The sequence below is a fragment of the Pseudorasbora parva genome, chromosome 12 (assembly GCF_024679245.1).
Source record: "Pseudorasbora parva isolate DD20220531a chromosome 12, ASM2467924v1, whole genome shotgun sequence".
Lineage (NCBI taxonomy): Eukaryota > Metazoa > Chordata > Actinopteri > Cypriniformes > Gobionidae > Pseudorasbora > Pseudorasbora parva.
In genome coordinates, this window is record NC_090183.1 from 36,818,551 (window position 1) to 36,831,779 (window position 13,229).

The following is a 13,229-nucleotide window of genomic DNA, read 5'->3' on the forward strand; positions in this document are numbered from 1 at the left end:
AATGCTAAAGTCTTTCTTCAGGCAAATTTAATTTAGTTAAAGACTTGTTTGTTAAATGCCTCAATTATAATAATAATAATAATAATAATAATAATAATAATAATAAATTGTATTTATAATGCTCTTTTCTAAAACCCAAAGTGCTAAAAACGATAACAAATAAAAACAAATAAAATACAAAAATAATGCAATACAAAGAAATTATAAAATCATAAAACAGCCATTACGGTACAACACAATAGAATAAGAATCATGACTATCTATATAAGCAATTTTGAAAAGATGAAATTTGAACAGCTTCTTGAAAGTGGCTAATGTGGGAGCATCTCTAACAGTGAGGTGTAGTGCATTCCATAACCTAGGTGCAGCGACAGAGAAATCTCTCCCCTATAGATCTTAATCCACAGGGAGGCTGCTGAAAAATAAAGGCTACAACATACTCCGCAAGAACAGTGGAAAAAGTTCTCGCTCCTAGGGTTGCGAGAACAAAATGACGTCTTTTTGTTCTCTCGACCCTGGTTTGAGAGTTCTCGCAGCTTGCTCTCAACACATCGTCTGAGCAGAACTTTTTTTTACGGGTGTCCGAGAACTATTGTGTGATTGGTCGGAAATTTAAAATGGGCGGGGTTAATGCGGCGAAACAGAGTTGTTCAGCACCTGCTTTTCTTGAGAAGTATGGAATGTACTGACCAGAACCAACCATGTTCTTGTTCTTGTCATCTTGAGAAATCGAACAAATTTCTTTCACAAACAAATGTCCTAAGCTTTAAAGGAACTGTCTGTAAGAAATGTATCTATTTCAATTCATCATAAAATGGCCCTGATATGTCACTAGACATTTAGAAATCATGTTAATTTCAAATACTTATATCACTGACAACAGTAGTCCAGCCAGAATATTGTCATTTAAAATTTGTTGTTGCAGCCCTCAACTGATGTTGATGTTGACATGTTGTGTTTTGGCCTGAAGCTCCACCCTCCACCTATCGACCAATCATAAAATCAGCATCCAGGTTGCCAGCTCTGCTCTAGTTACCTCAGCTGCAGCTACAAACGTTCCTGTTGGATTCTGCAGCCTATCTGGCAACCTCGAGTCAGGGGCGAGGGGCAGAGGGGATACACCGCTCTACAGTCATTTGAAAGGGATTGCAGTACCAGTTTTAGCCACAATCTTACATACACTTCCTTTAAGAGAATCAGCTGAATGAAGGAATCAGAAAGCGTGTACAGGGGGAATAAGTCACAGATATAAGAACGGGCTATTCCATGCACAGCTTTGTAAGTTACTGTGAGAGTTTTAAAAACAATACGCGACTGAACAGGAAGCCAACGCAAACTTTAAAGCACATCTGTGATGTGTTATCTAATAAGGACTAACAAGCTATGTCATCTCTTTTATTGTATAAAGAATCCATTTAAGTGATTTAACAAAAAAGCTAGATTGCCATTGTACACGTATTAGTGTAAACACGCTTCCTGTTTGTGCTTACAAGCTGAAGCATAAGTATAGTTGAAAGAGTTAAATGAAAATTTCCTTGAATATTCCTTTAAGTCTAAGCCCTTTTGTTGTCAGATGATTATAGAGACCCTTCTTTCATGGCCATTTCCCATAAGGCCTCTTGTCACTTCTGTTACAGGCAGTTTACGCCCAATCAATCAGCTAGTGGCACCAGGGGGGGAATTTCAGCAGCTGCCTGTGCGGCAGCTCATAATCTAATGACTGCACACTGTGGGATGCCCCAGCTGAGTCCAGCCATCCACGTATATGATAGCTGACCAGTCCTGGCCTCTTCCCCTCACCAGACTGTGTGTTCAATTACACTTCGCCTCTTCGTCTGAGTAAAACCAGACACTTAAGGCTGGCCAAAGTGTGTGCGTTACTGCGCATGCTGCATATACATGAGTTAATCGCATATGGTTGCAGCAGGTACCGCCCATGTTTTTAAATTATTCACCTAATTGATCCTCGATCCATTAAGCCAATTAGTTAGGCACATCTAATTCTCTCCATTAATGTTATCAAGGGTTGCCATGGTGCCAGCCACCTGGCTTAAATGCTCACGCTTATCATTTAAATGAGTGATGAAGAAGAATAAACCATTTCTGTTTTGCTAAATGTCCTGCATGTAAACCAGATCCCCCCCTAACTGCTATCCAGAAACGTGTTGGGAAAGGATTCAGTCTTTTTTTAACCCTTCAGCTGGCAGGACAAAAGCCTTTCAGTTTTTGGAATTATTTTAGAGGGCAAAGCAAAGGCACATGGGAACCACTCCATTTGATATGCAGATTTGGTGAAATGAAATGATTTGAGGGGCCACTTCACATCACTAAAGTACCCATGTAGAAACATTAGTGGTTCCACCTCATTACATGGTGATTCAGAATTTGGAAAACTTGGTCTGATCTTGAAAATTCGTCTTTTTTTCAGAATTTTTTCCCCCCAAACTGATATTTAAGATTGAACATTCTTGCATTATCTGGGATTTTTGTAACCTTTTTGATTTCTGGGCGTGTACATTTTTGTATCGTTGCAATACCAGGGAACCCTTTTGGCTGCACTGAATATTGGGACAAAGAACTTAGTGAGCCGTCACAGATATCGCTCAGTGTCACCAGTGTGAAATGAACACCCTACACACACACACACACACACACACACACACACACACACACACACACACACACACACACACACACACACACACTTATTTATCCTCTTTTAGTTCCCTTCTGTGACCGTCTGACACCCTGCAGGGCCCTTCCGAGGTTTCTACGGTGACCAGTGCTCTTCATTGTCCCGAGCGCAGTGTGGCTGCTCAGCCATTCATCTTGCCTTCAATAGTGCTGGGCTGGCCACTCTCACGATACCCCTCTGTACACCCTGACCGAGCTTTAGAACCCAGTGTGTGAGATCATACTAAAAATAATAACATTTCTGATTCCTCCATCTTTTCTTTTTCATTTTCAGGAGAGAGAGCCGAATGTGGAACTACAAGGTAAGAGAGTTCTGATGATGATGAAATTCCCAATTTTCAGAAACAAAATAAAGGTTCTTAATCGGCATCTGTGATTCCATCCATGGAACCTTTGTATTTTTCAAAAGGTCCTTTATAATGGAAAAAGTTTCCTCGGATTATTAAAATATTCTTTGCGCTATAAAACGAATGGTTTCACTGTGAAAACTCCCTTTAGGAACCTTAGATTGAAGATAAATTTTAACTTGTTTTTACTATAATATCTAAAGATGTTTTGTCCAATTAAATAGTCTTAAAACTTGTCAAGCCTAAAAACTAATATTTAGTCATTATTTTACTTCTCATCCACAGTCATTATCCATATTCATGATAATTCGTTTTTAATGAAGAAAAAAAAGAAGTGTCACAGACCTTTTTATTTTGCATTTTTAGACTAAAAAGAGATTTAAAAAAAAATACATTTTCTGCAGATTATTAAACAACTTTTAAATCCCATAAGAGGCTAGGGTAAAAGCAAGAGAGGGAAAATAAAACTTTTTTGATATTACTCAGCGGTCAAAAGGGGACTTGTCCTCAGGCTGTCACTGGCAGGGGCTCAGCTCATGCTGGGTTATCCAGAATGTCCTCTGACAGTCGGAGAATGCTGAGAATAGAGGCTTCTTGGTAAACAGATGCAGACCTGTACTGACCTCTCAGTTGGATGACATCTACCAGTGTTGCCATTGATAATCACATGCCCTTCACATCAATTTTAAAATGAAACATACACCTAGGGCTGCTCCATTATGGCAAGAATCATAATCACAATTATTTTGGTCAATATTGAAATCACGATTAATAGTGGGTAATATGATCAAAGTCTTATTTCATGATTTGAGTCATTTTAAATGTCAGTGAATTATGTTACTATTAAAAATTCCTCAAAACAATTACAAAAGACAAGTAAACAGTCAGCAATAAAATAAGAACACAAAACTAATTTCCAACAAAACTGACTAAAAATACAACAGAACAAAAATACCAATTAAACAGTGATTTAGGCTTTTCAGTGCTATTCAGATATGTAATAGCCTACAGCAGAAATTGAATTAAAGAGTTAGTTCACCCAAAAATGAAATTTGTCATTAATGACTCACCCTAATGTCGTTCCATACCCGTAAGACCTCCGTTCATCTTCAGACACAGTTTAAGATATTTTATATTTAGTCCGAGAGCTTTTCTGTTCCTTCATGAAAGTGTATGCACACTATACTGTCCATGTCCAGAAAGGTAATTAAAACATCATCAAAGTAGTCCATATGTGACATCAGTTAGTTAATTAGAATCTCTTGAAGCATCAAAAATACATTTTGGTCCAAAAATAGCAAAAACTACGACTTTATTCAGCATTGTCTTCTCTTCCTGGTTTGTTTTCAATCATCAAATAAAGATTCAAACGGTCATGAATCAGTGTATCGATTCATGATTCGGATCGCCAATGTCACGTGATTTCAGCAGTTTGACACGCAATCCAAATCATGAATCAATCTGCTGATTCATAACCGTTCAAATCTTTATTTGAGGATTGAATACAAACACAGGAAGAGAAGACAATGCTGAATAAAGTCGTAATTTTTGCTATTTTTGGACCAAAATGTATTTTTGATTCTTCAAGGGATTCTAATTTACTAACTGATGTCACATATGGACTACTATGATGATGTTTTTATTCCCTTTCTGGACAAGGACAGTATAGTGTGCATACACCTGGATACGATCTCGGACTAAATATAAAATAAAACTGTGTACTGAAGATGAACGGAGGTCTTACGGGTGAGGAACAACATTAGGGTGAGTCATTAATGACACCAATTTCATTTATGGGTGAACTAACCCTTTAAGTAATCAAATGTAAAATGCTGTGTACATTAAATCTAGACCAATTCTTATTAAAACTACAAAGGTCATTAATTAAAGAGCATTGAGTGATTTTATATTTGCCTTTTGTTGTTTGATCAACAATAATGACTGCAGGAGATTTTTTAGGCTTCTGTCAATTTAGGAGCTGCACGGATCCAATATACTGTTACACACATTTTCTTTCTCAACTGTTTACATTCACTTGCTTGACTGTGGCTGCATCTGGAATTGCATACTTCCCTAGAAGGCAAAAAACAATATGTGACAAAAGAATTATGTCTGAATTAACAGTGCTCATTAAAGAGTATGCACCCGATTCCGAAGTGTGCATATGGTGGACGCTTTACTATCCCATGAGGCCACAGTAAAGGATTTATGAATATTGATGAAGCGACGTATCTGACGCTGGTAGGTCACATGATAATGACAACATCGCGAATGTAGTACTTTTGGATTACATTCATACTGCATACATTTATACTATATTATAGATCATGTAATTACTTATTCAAAATAAGTACCTACTCATGTATGAGAGGATGCGATTTCAGGTGCAGTGCAGCCTGTGTTTCCAAAACGGCATTGCGATATATTTGTGTGTAGGCTATTTGACCGCTTAGGTGCGTATCTGAAAAGCACACAGTATACTTGGCCTATGCGTGTCCTGTCCGACTCAGAGTACGCTTACAGAAAACTGCCTAGGGAACAGTATCTCTTTCACGGCATAATGTACTTTTAATAACTATTTTTTATATCAAGCATGTCCCGTGGTAGACTGCATTTTACAACACTCACTTATTGGGCTGATTTGTATGTTAAGTTTGGCTTGGGGAGGAACGAAAGTGCACAACTGTGAAGGAAAGGCAGGTGCGCTGGATGGAAGGCAGAAGTGGCCCAATAATCGTTTTATGTAGATTATCTTGTTTTCAACGCTTGGTCGGCACATATGTTGTTGCAGTGACATATAAAGTTGTACCTGCATAGCTAGTAGCGTTTGTATTCATGTAGTTGTTAACTTAAACAATGAAGTGAAGTGTTATTTGTTCAAGCTCTGATACAATGTCTATACTGAAACATGCATAGATTCTCTATGGCCTCCATTGAAAACATCCAACTCGCTCATCTTTGTTAATGATTAATCACGTAAGTAAATATAAACAACAGCCTGTGCTATGCCCTCAGGTTTACAACCAAAGTTGGAGCTATGTCATGTTTGACTTTGATTGCATTTACCAGTCTGTCACAACAGCAGTTGTTTTAATAAGAGCCAGATTCAGAGCTCCTATAGGGAATAGAAAACTCCCTGCAGTTGTTATCTGTTAATTTGAGGTCAAAAGCATTAGGATGTAATTATGATATTTTAAAGAACAAAAATGAATGCCTGTTGCTTATTTAAATGTGCACTATGTAGTATTTCTGCAGTAAAATATCCAAAAACCACTAGGTCAGTGTTATATATATATTTTTTCAGTTGAGTACTAACAATATCCCAAATGTTTCCAACTATTTGTAAATTGTGAGAAAATTGCAATTTTAACTAAGGACCAGGATGTTTCAGCATAGCATTTGAGCGAGTCGCCTGTCATATCTGCGTTACCCTCGGTTTTATTCAGCAGAAGCGCTTTTCTCTTAGCAGTGTGAACATGTCACAGCAGCACCGAACGAACGCACAGAGTAACAATATAACATCATTTTAAACACACTTAAATGTATCTGATATGATAAACAGAGCTGCTTTACCTTATAATCATTACCGGAAAAAGCGGAAGTGCGCATTCCCGGCGACTGTGTCCCATCCTCTCATTATAAAAGTCCCAGACTCGTGAGCCGTGTGTTTGTATAGCAATCGCTCCAGCAGTCATGCTCAGCTCCACAACACTCGGTCCTGCTCTGTTTCACACTACAGTAACGTTAATAACCACATCCATGAACATGATTTCTGCCCATGTCCTATTTTCCACCGGCTGTGAGATGAAGACCACATGTCCCAAGATACTGCGCTCACACTTGGCGTCATCAAACTACACCTTTGTTTAGAATAGGCGCCCTCCAGTGGACGCAAAATTGCATAGTGCACCTGAGTGCGCTGAGACGTTTGTAAGAGTTAATGGCACGATTGTGTATATAGGCAAAGGGTTGGGCTATATAGATTTAAGGTCTAATATATATGTGATTTAGAGGGAATTTTGTGAAAGTTTGTGTTTTTGTTCCATCTAACATCTCCATTCCTCAGACCCCCAACCCTTCCCCCGAAACCACAGAAATTGCGGAAACCACGGCCTCGTTCCATCTATAACCATAAGCTGTTTAATGGCAATATGGAGAGTTTCATTAAGGTACCAACTGACTTTGGTGCTATCAGTGCCCTCTGGTGGGATGGAGGGATGGCTGAACCTCTGTCTATCTTTTCTGACTGACTCATGCGCTTACACCCTCTTTTTGCTTCTGTTAATTTCCGTCTTTTGCCAGGTGGCGATGATGCAGATGATAAGGGTGGCGGCTGATGCCCTCCTGCCTAAATAGAGACTCAGCAGGGCCCATTAGTTATTAAGCAACTGCTTTGATGCTTAATTTAAGCAATTAAGTGGTCGATTACCCATTAAACTTAAACGATTTTGTTTAAAAATACATTTTAAATAGCAGAGAAAATGAACTGAAGGGCATCAGGTTCTCCACACGTCTCCCTTTTACTGCATCTCAAGCCATTCCAGCAGCCGTCCTAATGCTATTCCACCCAATCACCACGACGACACTGTCGTCTCCATGGCGATTCTATCGTCCTTCCTGTCTAACTGTGATTTTTCTCACCTCTTTCACTCCTCTGCTCTGCTCTCCGCTGCTTTGTGTCCTAGGGGAAGACGGAATGCTCGTACCCGCAATCAGGTACTGTAGAATAGGGCCAGCTATGGACCGTCTTTACCTTTCAGATAAGGCTGTAATACATTTGCTTAGAGACAAATGGCTTGTCTTTGTTTCTTTCCAGACGAGTTCAAAGAGAATTTCTAACGAGTTTTCTGTAGCGACCTAGGATGAGTTGCTACTAGCAGCCTTGGCTGAACTTTGAATTTTTCTTTTGTGCAATGCTCTCTATGACAGACATGCTTAATGCTTTGCTTTATTCTCTACTAAAACTACCCCAAAATAATGTTTTTAAAGCAATTAGAAAATTGTTACTTTCTTAAAGGTACACCAAGCATTTTTTTCCATTTAAAAAAAGTTTTGCAGCTATTGATGCGCAAATATATTGGTTTTGTTACACAATAAAATTAAAACACTCACATGAGATAACTCCAGTCCAGTCATTAGCCTTGAAAAAGTGGTTTTAACTCTTCATATTCATATTCCACAAGAATGCATGTCCAATATCATGATTTGCAGAGATAAAACAAGTATTTTTTTAGCTGGTCATGTGATCGTAAAATGGAGGCCCAATGATGTGACCTGTTCTGTGTAAAATACAGCAGGTTTTATTAGGTTAATCATGATTGTATGTAATAATTTTAACTTCTATTAGTACTTTTCACTTTTTGTAATGAGGGTAAAAATGTGTGGGTGCACCTTTAATGCGACAGTTCCCCTAAAAAAAATACTTCTGTCATCATTTACTCACAATGTATGACTTTCTTTCTGCTGAAGAGCACAAAATTAAATATATATAAAAAAAATCTTTGTTTATTTCTGTCCATACAATGAAAGTTAATTGGCTTCTATGCTGTTTGACTTTGACTAACATTGTATGTACAAAATTGTCTTTAAAATATTATATTTCGTTGTCCATGAAAGAAAAAAGTGTACAGATTTGGGATGACGTGAGAGTGAGTAAATGAGGGCAGAATTGTCATATTTTAGTGAACTATGCCTTTAATGCAGCCACAGTTTTATAACTGGTGCCATTTTGTAATGATTGTTGTCTTTCAGGATTCAGGTCAACCCATTCCTCTGGTTGTGGAGAGCTGTATTCGATACATTAATCTATATGGTAAGCGGTTCAAGGAAAGGTCACTAATTGATTACAGATAAACTTGCTGACTCAGGAGCTACTGGAAACCATTAGAGAGCTATCCAGAAACAACACCGTCTCTTATCATTCACTACACACTCCGAGCCACAGAGAGACACAGATGCTAATTTAAATAAGGACTCATCTGTTGTAAGTTTTAGTGATCCCGTGATACTTTCGAAAAAGTTCCATATAAAGTCCATCTGTTAGGGTGAAGCTGAAGTCAGTGAATTTAGAGAATGACATGGGTTTGGCTGCTAAATATGCTGTGTAGATGATTTATTATTCTGCTAGAGACTATAAATGTTTATGAAAATAATAATGCTATAAACTCTCAGTTCTCTGTGCTGGCTCAAAGATTGCTAACAGGAACCTAATCTACTCTTTCTGTGAGATTATTGCTTTAAAATCACAGGTGTTCCCTCAGGATCTAGTTAAATCTCAGAAAATCATTGCAACCTCTTTAACAAAATATGTGCCAAAAATAAAGGATCCCTTAGAGGGAAATGTGGCAATTTCTTCAGTTCGCATCTTGTTTTGAGCTGAGATAATGCAATATCATGCCTTTACAAGTTGGCGACTCATGTTTCTATTTATTTTCCTGTGCCAGGGCTGCAACAACAAGGCATATTCCGAGTTCCTGGATCTCAGGTGGAAGTCAACGATATTAAAAATTCATTTGAAAGAGGTTAGTCCCCTAGAAATGAACTGTAACTATTTTCAGATCTTTTTTTTAATACTTTCTGAACTATGAATTTCATTGCCGAGCTGAGGGTGTAAATAACTAGTAAATAACGTCATACAATTACATTTAAAAGCAGGTTTCAATTTACCAAAGCTTTGCCGTTAAAACAAATCGATTCTGCATTTAGCTAATGTTTGCAGATACAGACAATCATGTGGCTGGTTTTGAGATTCACATATTGTGTCACAACTGGAGAGTCTGTCATTTCTAAGGCGTAAGTGGCTATCACTGGGGTGGTACCCTTAAGGATACATTTTTGTACCTCTAAATAGAGGAAACAATAGTATAATTGTACCCTAAGGACCAATAGTGTACCTTTTAAAGGTACATTTATACATTTTGTTTACCCAAGGAACCAAATTGTACCTCCACTGTACCTTTGTTTCTGAGTGTGCTGAGTGTGGGTTGTTTGGTATATTCTCCCTTTTTGTAATTAAGTAAATTGTAATAGCAATAGCAGTAAAAATCCCCCCAAAATTACAATATCCGTCTTAATCGGATTGTGACAGTAGAAATGAAAAAAAGACAAAAGCATTGCAAGAAAATAAGTGTAAAAAAGGAATAATTTGTCAGATATGGAGGACGACTGCATATTTCATCTACGAGTGAGATGCAAGATAAACAAATTATACCAGAAGAATATCCGTCTTAACAGTGATCTTTTTGATGAATAGCTATGTTTTAATGCGCAACCTTGTCACAGGTGAGTGAATCATCAGCATTCTAATATTAAGTGAATCAAGGTGCCTGCTAGTGCCCAACTGATTGACATCAAAAGAAACTTAAATTGCATGTATTCATTAACTGACTTATTGTATAGTTAAAGGGATATTTTATTAAAAATGAAACCCTTGTCGTCATTTACTAACCTTCATGTTGTTCCAAAGCTGTTTGAGTTTTTTCTTCTGTTGAACACAAAAGAAGATATGTTGAAGAATGATGGTAACCAGACAGTCGATGGCACCCGTAGACTTCCATAGTTTTTTTCTTTCTTTTCTACTATGGAAGTCAATGGGTGCAGTCAACTGTCTGGCATACGTTTATTTAAATGTATATAAATGTATATATCTATTTCAGGTGAGGACCCACTGGTTGATGATCAGAGTGATCAGGATATTAACTCAGTGGCAGGTGTTCTCAAGCTGTATTTCAGAGGGCTGGAAAACCCTTTGTTCCCCAAGGAGCGCTTCCTGGATATGATCTCCACCATCAGTGAGTGCTGATTCCAGCTGCAAGATAGGTCAAAATGTCATGAAGTCAGTGATTAAATCTGATATTACTCCATAGATTCCTGTTATTTGTTCTATGTTCTTATTACTTGGCTTCATCTTTCCAACTTGACAGAGCAGTTAGTCAGTTTTATATATTTTGCTTTAAAAAATGTCTGGCAAGAGAATATAAAAAAGTAAACACAGATTGTGTTGTGACTGCGGCCATTGTATAGTACCTTTTTTTTTTTTTTTTTTTAAATCATACCGACCCCAAAGCTTTGAGCGGTTTGTAAATTTTGAATGTGAAGCTGTAGGTTGTTTTATTTTAATGTCGGTTTGTCGATTGCTTGTTTCAGAGCTTGAATCATCTGCTGAAAGAGCCCACCACATCCAGCAGATCATCGTCACCCTTCCTCGCACCATCATCATTGTCATGAGATACCTGTTTGCTTTTCTCAATCAGTAAGTGGCCGTTGCGTGTGGCATACTTTGGCACACCGATCCACAATCACACACGCATACATTCTCAATAGTGAGAGGCTAATCTGTAATTTGACAGCACTGCCTTCACAGCATTTCTGTCTTTACACTGTAAATCTCCTTGTAAATCACCATTTATATGAATAGCAGCAGTCACAAGCAAAGACATTCATTATATATACAAAGAGCTATTCAACAGCGCCCTCTGTTCTTGTCTAATTTATGACCACGTCTGTCAAGGAGTGCTTTAAAGGATATTTACGCCAGAAAAAAATCCATCAGTCTGTACTGTACTATACCTGTCTTCTTCTCCTGGCTTTTTATCGATGCTTCCTGTCCTCCCCCTCCCCCAGACCAAACAGAATTTGATTTCACATCATGAGTTTTCCCTCTGACTTCTTTCCCCCTTTCATTTGCTGTCGGTGCCCGCAGCTTTTGCAGCTGTGACTCATTCGAACTTCACTTTTTCAGTCAAGAGATTTCCCAATGAGAGATGAGCTCTCCTCTGTTGAAATATAATAGACTGTACATGAAGATGAATTCTCTGGAATAAAGTTATGAGTGAATGTATTGAAAAAAAAAACCCCGGACAGAATAAAAGAGAACGTTTTTGTAACTCCTGCAGTATTATGTCACCTTTCAGAACATAAGTACATGTTCAGTTTTTCCTCTATCTCTTCATCTTTCTAGTCTGTCCCAGTACAGTGATGAGAACATGATGGACCCATATAACCTTGCCATCTGTTTTGGACCCACTCTGATGCCCATCCCGGACGGTCAGGACCCTGTGGCCTGCCAGGCTCATGTTAATGAGGTCATTAAAACCATCATCATCCACCATGAGGTCATCTTCCCCAGCCTGCGAGAGCTGGACGGCCCTGTCTATGAGAAATGCATGACTGGAGGAGAGGAGTACTGGTGAGCTTGAAGATTTTAGCTGGATTTTGCTGTTACTGCGGAATGTCATAATTTTTCCATTTGAGCCAGCAATACTCCAAATGAATGGGGAGTTTAGCACTCAGGTCATATGAAGTGGAATACCTTTGGATGACTTTTGCAACCTATTGCTAAAGGCAATAGTTCTACTTATAAATCAGATGGCTATAAAATCTGATCAGTCCCTTACAAAAGTTACAAAAGTGTTGATGTCCAATGGAAATAAAATATGTTTTTTTGATATATACTATTGTTCCAAAAGATTAATATACCATGATATTCCAGGGTACTTGGTGAAAAGGGTTTGCTTTGATTATATTTAGGAATAATAGTTTTTTTGGTGTCGGTAAGATATTAAAATGAGACTATTGGCCCTATCTTGCACCCAGCGCAATTGACTTTGTATACCGACGCATGTGTCATTCCTATTTTGCACCCGCGCAAAGCACGCTTTTCCCTCCACAGAAGCATGTCGCTAAACTAGTGAATGAACTTGCGCTCCCTGGGCGGTTCAGCGCAAAAAAGGAGGCGTGTTCCGGCGCAAACAATCCCTGGTGCTATTTTGCTGTTCCATTAAACAATTGCGCCACTGACCAGAAAAAACCTAGTCTAAAGTCAGTGGCGCATTGCGCGTTGTTCATTATGCTATTTTAAGGGCGCATGCTTGACCATAATGTATAGCGTGCACAACGCGCATACACTTTGCTCATGTAATCTACACAGATGCAACAGTTATTTTTGCAAATCATAAATTTTTACACTAAAAAAATAATAACACATGAGATGACCGAAATCATTGTGGTGTGCCACGAAGATGTGAAAAAATAGGCATAAATCTAGCTTACAAATTATTCAGGGTAATTGTAGTAATTTAGGATCAGACCTGTTTGCCCAATAGTGGCAAGACATATATGTATATAAGGACATCTGACAAATTGGTTTGTCCGTCAAGAACCAGGAAAAAAAAATCGACTGAAAAACTG

General features: G+C 38.2%; 1 protein-coding gene across 2 annotated transcripts in view; it reads left to right on the forward strand.

Moving 5' to 3' along the window:
* Positions 1-13,229, forward strand: part of srgap3 (SLIT-ROBO Rho GTPase activating protein 3) — a 122,253-nt gene that overhangs the window by 88,156 nt on the left and 20,868 nt on the right. Inside the window, exons 11-17 of one of the 2 annotated variants that reach the window (XM_067460155.1) lie at positions 2,969-2,996; positions 7,108-7,210; positions 8,793-8,853; positions 9,485-9,562; positions 10,697-10,831; positions 11,187-11,292; positions 12,001-12,228. In XM_067460155.1, coding sequence (XP_067316256.1) covers positions 2,969-2,996; positions 7,108-7,210; positions 8,793-8,853; positions 9,485-9,562; positions 10,697-10,831; positions 11,187-11,292; positions 12,001-12,228 — 739 coding nt within the window. Of the gene's footprint in view, positions 1-2,968; positions 2,997-7,107; positions 7,211-7,726; positions 7,758-8,792; positions 8,854-9,484; positions 9,563-10,696; positions 10,832-11,186; positions 11,293-12,000; positions 12,229-13,229 lie in introns of both variants that reach the window. The other variant, XM_067460156.1, reaches the window with a different exon arrangement.